The sequence below is a fragment of the Bemisia tabaci genome, chromosome 9 (genome assembly GCF_918797505.1).
Source record: "Bemisia tabaci chromosome 9, PGI_BMITA_v3".
NCBI classification, from domain to species: domain Eukaryota; kingdom Metazoa; phylum Arthropoda; class Insecta; order Hemiptera; family Aleyrodidae; genus Bemisia; species Bemisia tabaci.
The window spans coordinates 13,177,690-13,190,663 of NC_092801.1; the positions used below are offsets into that span (position 1 = coordinate 13,177,690).

General features: G+C 38.2%; 2 protein-coding genes across 10 annotated transcripts in view; one reads left to right on the forward strand and one right to left on the reverse strand.

Annotated features, from left to right (window-relative positions):
* LOC140225471 (uncharacterized) overlaps positions 1-12,974 on the forward strand; it is a 164,043-nt gene that overhangs the window by 45,061 nt on the left and 106,008 nt on the right. The gene's annotated exons all lie outside the window — the stretch shown is intronic.
* LOC109032110 (protogenin B) overlaps positions 1-12,974 on the reverse strand; it is a 272,437-nt gene that overhangs the window by 20,025 nt on the left and 239,438 nt on the right. For both annotated transcript variants that reach the window (XM_072304518.1, XM_072304517.1), the window contains 5 exons: positions 10,682-10,826; positions 10,214-10,282; positions 3,805-4,037; positions 2,348-2,478; positions 611-770 (listed from right to left, as the gene is read on the reverse strand). In XM_072304518.1, the coding sequence (XP_072160619.1) occupies positions 611-770; positions 2,348-2,478; positions 3,805-4,037; positions 10,214-10,282; positions 10,682-10,826 (738 nt within the window). The remainder of the gene's footprint in view (positions 1-610; positions 771-2,347; positions 2,479-3,804; positions 4,038-10,213; positions 10,283-10,681; positions 10,827-12,974) is intronic.

The window sequence follows — 12,974 nt, forward strand, 5'->3', positions numbered from 1 at the left end:
CAACATCAAAAATTACCTTTGGGTATCAAAGTTTTTAGGTAGTTTTGTAAGCTTTTTTGAGAGAGCAAACCCAACGCAGTTTGAATCTGGCGGTCAAGATTAAAATGAAGGGTCATGGATATCTTGTTTACCTTTGCATATTTTTTAGAATTTTGTATATTTTTGTTTGCATATTTTTATGCCATTTATGTATCACACTGGGCCACAGAAAAATTAAGACTCTACGTTAAAATTCCTCATCACTACTAAAAGACGTAATTGGACATGGCAAATAATTTGAAGATTCGGTTATGGAGAAATGAGCGAAACTGATTTCAATATTACAGTGCAACCTTGATTTATCAGATTTCACAAGACCGACAAATCGATCCGTTAAACCCCAGAATTCAATAAATTGCAATCGGATTAGCCTAACAGTAATTTGAATAATATTTTGATGAATCGGACGTAGGTTGCTGAAAGTAACTATGTTGCACACAACCTCTATGTATATAGTTCCCATTGGCATAAATACATCCAATTGTCAAATTGAGATTCAGGTGCTGCAAATGAAAATGAAACCCAAATTTAAAAAAATGTAATACTTGAAAGATTCAAAATAGGGACGTACCTTCCAGTAAGAGAGGTTTTCCATCTTTTAACCACATTATTGAGGGCTGGGGATGTCCTGTAGCTGCACATTTGAAGAAGACAGTTCTGGCAGCTACCAATTCCTGAGATTCCGGAGCGACAGTGATTGACGGCGGAACTATGATTTCTATTTCAGTTGTCTGGAGGAAAAAAGAAGATAAAATTCAATTACACAACAAAGAAATAACATTCAGGAACAGAAGTTTAATAAAATATAATTTTGGACTCAAACAGAATATGTGTAAATTTTATCTGTGCACTTTGATAAATTTATTCAAAGACACACTTAAAAGTACTCACAGGCTAACCATATAAATTATAAAGGCATAATGTAAAGTATTTTGTGAGGAATAAGAGAAAAAAATGATCATTTATTCGTGTATCTTTCAATGTAATGATGTAGAAGATCAAAACTAGCAGTCTATAATAAAGATCAGCAGTATTTTGTTGATGATCCTGAGACTTTGGAGGCCTTCGTCCACTCGAATTTAATTTAAGCTGGTTTTTGTTAAAGTAAAAGATAGACATTCTACCTCGCTTGGATCGATGCTGTTCACAAATATCAATTCCTTTTTGATTTCAAGTCTGACTTACTAAAACTTTTTTTTAACCATAGAATAATTGGAAGCAACTTTTCTATTAAATGTTAAAATAAAAAAAAATAAAAAAAAGTATCTTAAAGAGTGTTTTTACTGAATGCTCTTCCTTAACAGAAGAAAAAATATTTCAAAATCATACAACCCCACTACCCAATCCAGAGAGGAAAAACCTCAACTTCCAAAAAGTTGAAAATGAGATCACATAAAATTCCAGGTCATTCAAGTAGCTACCTACACTTAAGCAATGTTTTCGAAGTTAAAAGATAGTATAAATTACATAACAAGACACCTTCTATGACTTCTCCTTTAAAAGAATTAAGTATGTTGAGAAATCTGCAATGTTGCATTCTCCTGCTCTGTTATTAAGTTGACGATATTTTAGAATATTTTAGTCAACGTGCCCCAAAATTCCCGCAGAGACAAGTTGCAAATCTGGTAACTAGTAATAGGATGTGTGTGTTCATTTGGCATGTCGTGCGAGTTCCTTAACCTCTAAAAGCTTTATCAATTAAATAAGCCCAAGAGACTCCTCAGCATGGTTTGAAAAGCTGGTTACATAATCTCACTAATGAAGGTGTTCACCCACGTTTTTAATTGCTTGAAAATGAAGCATCATCAAGGATTAATTAGACAGGAAGTGAGATTGTGAGATCAAATTGAGCTATCAACTATTAAAAAGAGAACTGAGGTTAGTGTTTAATGAGTTCCTGCCATCAATAGAGAAAAAATCAACACGGATTGAAGCTTAAGGGAAAAAAAGAAAAGGGCCAAAATGAGCAAAATTATAGAAGCATAATGTATGAAGAAAATTGTGTAACAATAACGAGTATGCTTTCCAAGTATCCTACTTTATGAGAGTTTTCTCCATGTACATTTCAAGTCAGTGAAAATCAGGAGGTGGTCTCAGATATAAATGGCTGCCACCTCCGTCTCTTCTTCTAGAGGTCAAAAAAAGACTGAACTGGAAGGATTGAATTAAGACAGAAGATTGCCGATCCAAACTTTTAAAGCTGTCAAAATTCTTGAAATTGCCGACTGAGACAGAAATGACGTAAGTGAAATTGTAGAATTAGAAAATGATGATTTTGAAAAAGAAACCTCATTTCAGGCTGTCTTACCTGAGTGATAATTGTTGAGGGATCACTTTGAAGGAATGCTTTGCAAGAAAAACTTTTCCCTGAGAGGTCCAAAGCACCTTTGAGTGACAGCACGTTGATTCCACCGTGAGTTTGTGAAATGATCTCGTCCACTGAGGAAAAAATGAAGGGAAAACATATTATTTGAAGCGATTAATTTTTTTCGTCGTTTCCTTTCCCTCGAAAACATACTTCGAAATACTTTTTCCTACGAAAGCATATTTCGAAAGCATAAACGTTGATGCTTGTTTCCTCTCTACCAAGGACAAGGATATTTTAAAATTGAATGTGATACCTCGAATAAATGCGAATTAACATCATAGGTCAGTGATAAGAAAATTCCTCATGTTTCTTCATGAGAATTTTTCAGTTTGAACATTAAGTCTCCACATCTAACTTTAAATCATGGTGTCTGAAATGTTTGACAATTGTCATTCCCTGATTTACAAGAGCTCATTTCTTGATGACAAACCGAAGTTTTTTCCCACTTCCCCAGGATTTTTTTGCAAAGAAGTAAATAACTCTCCAGAGTTCCTGATATGAATATCGAATTTTTTTTAACTTCAGCTGATTCTTCGATATGCATTCAAATTTTCGATCCCCAAAGCGTTCCCGATGTTCACATTATCTGGTCACCAAAAGTTCCTCTATTATTATGATGATTTGAAGATTCAAATATGTCATTCTAGAGGTCAATAAAATGAACCTTAATAACATTTAGTGCTTAAAATTTCCTCAAAATTTGGGAACAAAATGGTCTCTGAGCGGTGGAAAAAGAAATTCCCAGTTTTTGTGACAGATTCCCTTATTTTTACCTGATTTTCTCTAAAACTTTTCATTCCCTGATTATTAGGTACCAATTATTCCTAGTCCTTGCTTTAAAATTATCTTAGGGTATATAAAAAAGAGACATCTTCAGAGAGATATTACAGGGTTGCCATAGAATTGAGAAAATGAAATTCCTTGACATTTCCCCGATTTCCCTGACACATTTTTGTGAAATTCCCTGGCAATTGAAGCTATGTCAAACGGTTAAAAATACATAATTGTGGTTTTCAGGCAAATTTTGTTCTTCGAAACGTCAAACTTGTTCTAGAAAAAAAATAAAGATGACTTAACAATTTTTCCTTCACATTTTCGTCTTTTTCCCTGAAATTTTCAGGTTTTCCCTGACTTTTCGAAATCCCCTGACATTTCCCTGATTTACCTAACACATTTTTGTGAAATTCCCTGGAAACTGAATGCCAAGCAGTTAAAAATACATAATTATGGTTTCCATGCAAAATTTGTTGTTTGAAACGTCAAACTTGTTCTACAACAAATAAAGATGACTACAACAATTTTTCCCTGACATTTTCAGGGTTTCCCTGACTTTTCAAAATTCCCTGACATTTCCCGGGAGTCCCTGACTGTGGCAACCCTGCACCACTGACACATACCTGGAGAGTTGGCAGTCCATAAGAGTTCAGGTACTTGAGGATAAGCGTAGGCTGAGCATTCTAGCTGAGTTTCGTCATTTTGCTTGAGATACAGTGGATTTGTCGGAGGGGAGGGTGATAGGAACTGAAGGGGTTTTGTTGTACTACTAGAGATTGAGTCGGGTCTGACAACTGTCAGATAGCCTGAGGAACTAAGTTTCTGCTTCTTGGTCTCAGGGTTGATCCCCAGACACCTGCAACAAAAAATCAATTGGTCAATCGATAGTTTCAAAAACTCATAATCCTACTCGAAAAAATAAGAGAAATGAAAACCCCTGAAGATAAGACAGTTAAAAAAAACAACTTTCAAAATTTCTGTAGCAGTCATTTGAAAGACTTTTTTGCGTTTCCTTGGTTGAAGATCCAATTCTGGAAAAAGGCATTCAGAATCTGCAGGTTGAAAAATAACATGACTTTTTGAAGGAATTTTATTTAAATGCAACGTAACTACTACAAGTATTTCCTTTCATCTATCTACATAGTTTAAAACTAAAACTAAACGAATTGCATTCGTTTTACAGGGTAACGATAGATAAAACGATGATTATATATATAAACGAAGTCTACTAAAAAAAAAAGCGAACAATCCATGATGCTACCTGAATTATCGGTGGATATCTGGCTACATTTAAGGTGATTCGATGGACGCCATATTTTGTGTCAGAACGGCATGCGATAAATCGCATCAATTGGTTCCATTTTTTCAGCTACTCGTCATTTTTCTCCAATTTTGAGATAGCCATTCTGTTGTCAGGAGACTTAAGCACTCACTTACCAATTTTAACAAAGAAATTCAACGTAATAAAGGCGTGGTTTTTTTAGAGAGAAAATATCGCATTCGAGTGCAGTTTCGATATCAGTATCGAATGCGATGTTTTCTCTCTGAAAAAACTACGCCTTTATTACGTTGAATTTCTTTGTTAAAATTGGTAATTGAGTGCTTTAGTCTCCTGACAACAGAATGGCGATCTCAAAATTGGAGAAAAATGATGAGTAGCTGAAAAAATGGAACCAATTGATGCGATATATCGCATGCCGTTCTGACACAAAATATGGCGTCCATCGAATCACCTTAAATTCTCTTGCAGCATCTTTTGAACGCTCGGCAGGGACAAGAACTTAAGCTGTTTCGACTTAAAGACACTTCTATACGTTCTTTTTCTTCTTTTCTATTGCCCCGACGGGCGGGCCGTGGGGCACCGCGCGGAGCTTGTGCAAGCCCAAAAATGGGAAGAAAATCAAAGTTGTTGGAGGCTATTAATTATTCAGCCGGAGCTCCTTATTTCCTGTTCTAATCCAGCCCTTCATCCTCCTTCCCTCCCCCTCCCCATCCTCGCCCCATCCCCCACCCTCCCGACACTCGGGTTGGGTTGCGCAACCTGTTCCTTCCTCGCGATCGCACGGTTGCCGAAAAAACTGCGCTCGCCGACAAGAATTCGGAATGGGTCTGCTCTGCACGGAAAAAAATTAAATGTAAATTTAGCATTTATACTGTTAAAAAGATGTCCGAAAAGTTTCAAATGCTGATTTTACAGTACAAAAATGCTAACATAACATTTTAATTTGTGCGTTTTGCAGTGGGCGTAGTTACGTTAGCATTTGTTAAAATGTAAAATCAGCATTTGAAACTTGTCGGACATCTTTTTAACAGTATAAATGCTAAATCAACATTTAATTTCTCTCCGTGTGTGGCAAAATGTTGCTACAGCGAAAATCGGAGTTGTAGCGCGTGGACAATTTCTCAAAAATCACTATGAGCGCCTCGGGAAGATCTGAAAAGTCCTAGCTTCAAAATCTGCGTGAGAAATTTGCGCAATTTTTCACCCCCCCCCCCCCCCAAAAAAAAAAAAAACTGGTTAAGAATGTTTGATTTTGAATTCACGGAGTCAAGAATTCTTGGTCATGCTCATTCCCTGGAGGCAAACCGAAGTTTTCTCCCACTTCCCCGGGATTTTCTTGGGGCAAACTTCATAGTTTGTCAGAGCTCCAAACATGAAATATTGACTTTTTTTTATCTTTTAGCCAATTCTATGATGCTTATCAAATTTTCTACTCCAAAAGCTTTCTTGATGTTTATATACTTAGCCTGGTCAATGAAAGGTTCTCCGCTTTTCTGATGAGCTGAAAATTCAAATATGCCATTCAAGTGGTATGAAAAGAGATTCCCGGTTTCTGGCACAGATCTTCTGATTTATCACTGAAATTTTTCATTCCCTGATGATTCCCGGTTTTTCCAGTCCTAGACATCATGATTTTCATCAATTATACATTCGTTTGATTGGTTTATCTTAAGCCGAACTTTGGCTCAGCTGTTGCAAGTTGTTGATACTTTGAGGAACACAAGGAAGCTTGCCAGAACTGTTATAATGGGCAATTTGATTCAAGCAGAAGATTGTTTCTCATGTGAGCGTTAACTTCTGAATTCCCGTAGTAATATAAACTAAAAACGTCGATAGTAAGGAGTTATTTTCAGTAATTTACGTTGTGCGAATCGTGTTTTACGTGACATTATAGCCCAGAAACACGTATCAGAATGTTTACACTTGCACTTTGTCTACTCTGCCGTGCTAAGGAAAAAACGCCGTATGAGTCTTCAGGCGTTGCCAAATTTCCATCGACAAAACACGAATTTTCGAGAAAATCTACGAATATTGGGACCACATTTTGCATTACGGAACCATTATTCTTGGCTCATTTTAGAAACAACGTACATGCCATTGGTTTGAGGTGATTTTACGGAAGAGTCAGAGATAGTGCTTCCTTATTGTAAAATGTAATCAATTTGTCTTCCAGTTTTTCGGAGGATTTTGTTCGAACTCTGGTCTAAAATCTGGAAATTTCTAGGAAGAATATCTTCAAAAATACAAATTTTCTGATGGAAAAATTTGGCAACATTCAAAGGTTTAATTGGCACAGCAGAGTTCTGGTCCATTGCGGCGATTTCGCTGTTCCTTACTGCAGGGTGTCTACGAAAACAGACTGACCAGAAATCAGTACTTCTTCAGTGCTTTTTCAGTACATTCCCAAGAAATTCAGTACCTCCTCAACAGAAAAATTCAGCACTTTTTCAGTACCTCAAATTTACGAAATTCGAAAAATTTCAATTTCTCGCTCAAATTGTGACAAAAATGACAAAAATTCCGGACCTTTTTGCGGAATTTCCGCACTCTTTCAGGACTTCCGGACCGCCCTTAAAAAATCAGTACTATTTCCGGAAATTCCGGACTTGTAGACACCCTGTTACTCGTGCGCGAAATCCAAAAAATTTCAAATTGCGCCAGAGATGACAAAAAATTAAAACAATTCCGGACCTTTTTGCGGAATTTCCGCACTTTTTCAGGACTTCCGGACCGTCCTTAAAAAATCAGTACTATTTCCGGAGTTTCCGGACTTTCCTGACTTGAAGACACCCTGTTACTCGTGCGCGAATTTTTCAACCCCATTCGAATTTCTAGACACCGAGAGTCTTATTTTCGTCAACTGTGTCGCTTCCGTATTGCGAAAAGGGGCCAATTCCGCGGCCGCGATTGCTCTTGAGGGTGGGGGTAGGTTGTCGCAGGGTGGTTCCTTCTTTTTTCGAACTCGTTCTGCCACCCGATCGGAGGTGACGCAACCCATTTTTCTCTGTGATTAGATCCTATCAAAGAGCCTCCCTCGTTGCATCCACCCTTACGCCCCTGGGATACAGGGCCCTAGGCCCTTGGAGGAGGCTGTGTGCGCACCCAGCGTTGCCTCACAACCCTTTGTTAAAATGTTCACCGACGATGAAACCAGAAAATCGATGGCCGAAGTGCAAAAACACGTATCTCCAGTGCAGTTTTTCAAAATCTCCGCTCGTATTTGGACCGCGTTAAACAGAAAGGAACCAAGCCACATCAGCTGTTGCCAACTTTAATTTGGCAATTCACTTTTTTACGTGAAAACGGTTGTGCACATTTCCGTGCAAATTTCAGTGAATTTTCTCCAGACTACGAAGCTATTTCCTTAAAATTTTCGAATAAATCCACACAGACTTTCGCTCGTAAAAAATTAAATAGCCCGGTTAAATTTGGCAATAGCTGATATGGCTTGGTTCCTTTCTGTTAAACGCGGTCCATTTTATTTTTTGCATTGTAGGATGCTAATCTTCGTAAAGAATTCTTCTCGATATGACCGAAAAATTATTTTGTTTAGGTACACGCAAAAAATTAGTCCGTGCTGATGACAGAATCTTTTGTTCACAGGGCCCTGAACTTTTTTGTTACAGTTGCAGAACTTTCCTGTTGTGAACACAGAACTTCGGTCGTGAGCAAAGAGTGCTCTGTCCTCATAACGGAAATTTCTTTAGCTATAACAAAGAAACGCAGGAGCCTTATGAACATAACTATTCTTTCAGCGTAATATTATCAGAAGTATCAAGATTTCAGTCCTAGAAATAATATTTGAGTATATGCCTAGGCAATTCGGCTATTTGCCTGCGACGAATATTTTGGCTCTTCTTCTTTTCGATTGAAAAAAAAGTGATTGGACTTGGTGAACCGTTTGAATGCAGATTTTAGTTTTGAATTTTGAAATCAGTACTTTTACAGTCCTTTTTCAGTGCATTCCCAAGGAATTCAGTACCTGTCCCCAAGAAAAATTCAGTACTTTTCCAGCACCTCCACTTGACGAAATTCAATTTTTTTTTTTAAAAATTTGACATTTTAGCTGGAATTGTGATAAAAATGACATAGACACAAAAGCGGATTCCGGAGCTTCTTCCGGAATTTCCGCACTTTTCCGAGGCTTCACAAAGACAGCCCATTCCGGCCAGCTTCTTCCGGAATTTCCGCACTTTTCCAGTGCTTCATAAAGACCGCCCATTCCGGCCAGCTTCTTCCGGAATTTCCGCACTAATCCAGTGCTTCACAAGGACCGCCCCAAAAACCAGCAGTATTTACGGCCTAGTAGACACCCTGATCATCCAGCGGCTGCGCATCGAACACAGCGATCCGCGATCGAGGGTCGAGGAATGCGAGGATGCTTTCAGGTGCTGGTGGGATTGCCTAATCGGGATTCGGAAGGCTGTCTCGAGGGGACCCGGAACCTAACTCAACTCGACAAGGCCTCCCCTCGCACCTTTGAGCCGGGGCGATTGCCGCACTCCCGTTGCGCAACTTTCCACCGCGGGTCCTTTCTTCGTCCCCGAATGTTGGGCTGTTGAAACGGCTCGATTCTTCAAAGAAACCCTATCGACGCAACCGAATTATATCCAAAGCTTCACCGAATCACGGGCGTTTCCACGCCCCAGGGCCGCGTCTCTTCTCGCCCTGCGTCAAATTGTGAAATTCAAGCGTCTTTACCTGGATGATCCTACACAACTAAACATTTCGGTATCTCTTGTATCTCTTGACATGAGATACGTTTGATGCTCCGCAGCCCGAAACAAGATACAATAATAACAATTTAAACAGCGCTAACTGGTAAAAAGGCTAATTTTCAAGTAAATACCACCAAAACGTTTCGGCTGAAAACTCAGCCTTCTTCAGTTGGATATAAACAGTAACAATCTTTACAATTTTTTAAGGGTTTTATCCAACTGAGGAAGGCTGAGTTTTCAGCCGAAACGTTTTAGTAGTATTTGTGAGAAAATTAGCCTTGTTAAGTTGTTACCCGCTGTTTAATTTGTTATTATTGTATCTTTGGACAGTGCTGCCATTCTATTTTATCAAAGATTCCTGGGTTCTCGGAATTAATTCCCATTTCCACAAGTTTGCAATTTCTTCAAAATTTCCGGGGGAAAATTCTGAAATACGCCCGGATTTGGTTCTAAAGATCCCATATGATAAGAAAAACAAAAAATCATCAAATGATTGATCAATCTAACGAAAAACCCCGACATTCTGAGAGGATTCCAAAAATAGCTGGAAGTTCCGGGAATTTCGAAGATTCCGAGGAAAGTTCCGATAATTTGAAAAGTTCCGAGATTCGGAATTAATTCCGGAAAATGACAGCACTGACATTGGAGAGACAAACAGACCGAGAAGGCAAAAGACACGCTCTACGCCATAGTGTTTTTTTGTTTTTTGTTTTGTTTTTTTTTTGTTTTTTTGTTTGTTTTTTTTTAGTTAACAGGTTTCGGTCTAGACTGTTGTTCTTATCATCAGGACGGAAACTTTTGGGGAGGTCACGACCCTCCGATTCCCCAGGAGGGATCAGAGAAGGGGGCATGGCACCCTTTCTAATTTATCAAAATTTTTAAAAAAAATGATTCCTTTCTTTTGACACGCGCATTAAGCGTTTCTATTGCCCATCCCTTATTTTTACTATCGATTTCGCAATGAGAAAGTAAATGTCAAAATAAAATAAAATAAAATAAAATAAAATAAAAGAAAATGAAATGAAAATATACCTGTATTCGCCTGAGTCTGAAGTCTGTGCATCCTTGATGTAAAGTGCACCATTCTTCAGCTGAATAAATCTGAAAAAATACGATTGGTCTTTAGATAATTCTATTACAAAGAGAAATTTGTTTAAGGTATTTCTTTGAAAAAAAGAGGAACTTTTTTAAATTAAAAAATAACACTCTTTTGACTGAAGTTAACTTTCTTTAAATAAAATGTATAAATTGGTGCTCTTTTTGGCGGAGGGGGGGGGGGGTGAAGAAAAGTATCTATGCTATGAAGAAAATTTACTGAAAAAATTTTGGTTGAAGGTGAGGATTCGTCAATAAGAATGAAAAAGAAAATCCTCCATAGTCCAAAACAAAAATTTTAAAGACAAAGATATTTCTCAAAAACAGAATAACTTCTTTCGATCGAAGAAAACATTTTCTTTCATTGAAAAAAAAAACTTATGGGGGGATAAAAAACGGACTTACCTATTGTTCTGAGGTAGAGTAGCGTTATTCTTTTCCCAACTGATGCGAGCGGCGGGGACCGAGATTATTTGACATGGTAATCTGACAGTCTCACCTTCTCCAACGGTCAAGTTCTTCAGGGCCAATTCGGGATCCCTGGAGATGCCTGAAACAAACAAACATCAATTTATGAGTAAACCCGCGTGGAATGGATTGGCAATGGAGCAAATAATCGGAACACCAGTAGGAAATGGGTAATGGGGTTTTGCACTCTAAGAGTGCGGGGGTGCGCTCTCAAAGAGGGAACGAAAAATTGGCTTAAAGGTTCAGGAGGAATCGTTTCAGCCGATACTGTTAATCGCTGGGGTTGGCGAATTGGACTGCATTTTGAATTATGGAGTTACAATATTCGACCGATAAAAGCTCTCATGTGTATAGGAAAACTAAATGGTACCCACGTTGTTTCTAAACTGAGCCAGAAATTGCAGTTCCTGATTGCAAAATGCTGTCCAATTTAGACAGAGTACTTCGAGACATGTATATGAATTACATTTTGCAATCAGGAACTACAATATCTGGCTCAGTTTGGGAACAATTTATACAGAACAGTATTACATAGAATACATATGAATGTAATAAATTCTTAGGGTGTCTAGTATTTTTTAATTTGGAAAAGTCCTGATATTTTCCTGATTTTTCCTGATATTGAATTAAAAATTCCTGAATTTTTCATTTTGAAAAATTCTGATATTTTCCTGATTTTACTCGACTCTTGGCACGGTAGGCAAACAGCAGTAAGACTTTCTCCGCTGAGGAGATTCGCTTGAGAAAAATTCCTGATAAAACGTCCGATTTTTTCGATTTTCCTGATTTTTTCTTGATCGTCCAAAATTCCTGATATTTTCCGATTTTTCCTAATGCTAGACACCCTGATTCTTTACATTCTGAAAATATGAGAATACTTTTTCAAGGGTCCTCGAACTTGGACGTCAAGGAAGCAGAAATTGACCCTTTCAGAACCTTTTTTTATCAGATTTCAAAAGCATCGAAGCGGCGATGACGTTTTCTTGGAGATTCTTGATCGTTTCGATCATGGATTTTTGCGAAAATCCAACCCGTATCGCGCCCTACCTCAAGAAATGGAAATCGAGCCAAGCGACTGAGCTGCGGACCTTTGAGCGATGCTCTTACGACGTCTGAGAATGCGAGGCGACCGCGCGCGGGTGGCTTTTGATCTCGCAAATTCGCCAGGACGGCCACGCTACACTCCCGTTCTTAGGGAAAACACCGTATGAACCGTCAAGCGTTGCCACATTTTCTTTGTAATTTATTGGGAAAATTGTGAATGTCAGTCTTCAGGGTTGCCACAGAATTTAGAAGATGAAATTCCCTGATTTCTCTGACACATTTTGGCGGAATTCCCTGACAATTGAAGATATGCCGGATTGTTAAAAAGGCATAGTTAGAAAAAGTTTTTAGACAAAATTTGTTGTTTGAAACTTAACCCCATTATAGAAAGCAAATAAAGGCGATGTGACCATTTTTTCCTGACGTTTTCGTCATTTTTCCTGACATTTCCCGTTTTCCCTGACCTTTTTAAAATTCCCTGAAATGGAGAATTTACACAAAATAATGAAATTGCTTCATCTGGGAGTGCCTCGTGAGCTGAGTTCGCAGTCTTTTTCATAATTTTTTTTTTCTGACATGGGAAATTGGAGAAAACTAGATTCAACAGTGAGAAAATGTGCCGCTTTATGACGTCATCTGGTGGCATTTTCCATTTAAACACACGTATTTTAGCAGATTAAGTTATTTTGTCATAATTTCTCCAATAATTGTTCAATTTAGAAACCACAGATACTCGTACTCAGTTTTCCCAGCAGTATATCATTTTAAAGATGAAATTCATTACATTTAGGACACCTGCAAATTCTCTATTCCACGGTTTTCCCTAGTAGTGGCAACCTTTATTTTTAAGAAAATTTTGCTCGAAAACAAATCTAAAATATCGGAAAATTTCAAAGGAAAATATGCATAACTTGCTTCCACAATACATTTTTTATCAGACGAAATTTGGCGACATTCAAATGTTCTTACGGCTTTGTTCCTTAGCTCAGCGGTACTGCAGGGCGTGGGGCTCCAGCATCGATAAATCCCTGGGGCTTCTGCCCCCTCCTCCTTTCTGGCCTCCTCTGCGCGCCACCGGCATAGGAGGAAAGCAACGCAAATTGCGGTAATGAACCACGAAGGTTTCCCGAGTAAAGGCTTTCACTGATCGATTTTCTTTCGACGGTGCCGTACAAATTGTATTAAC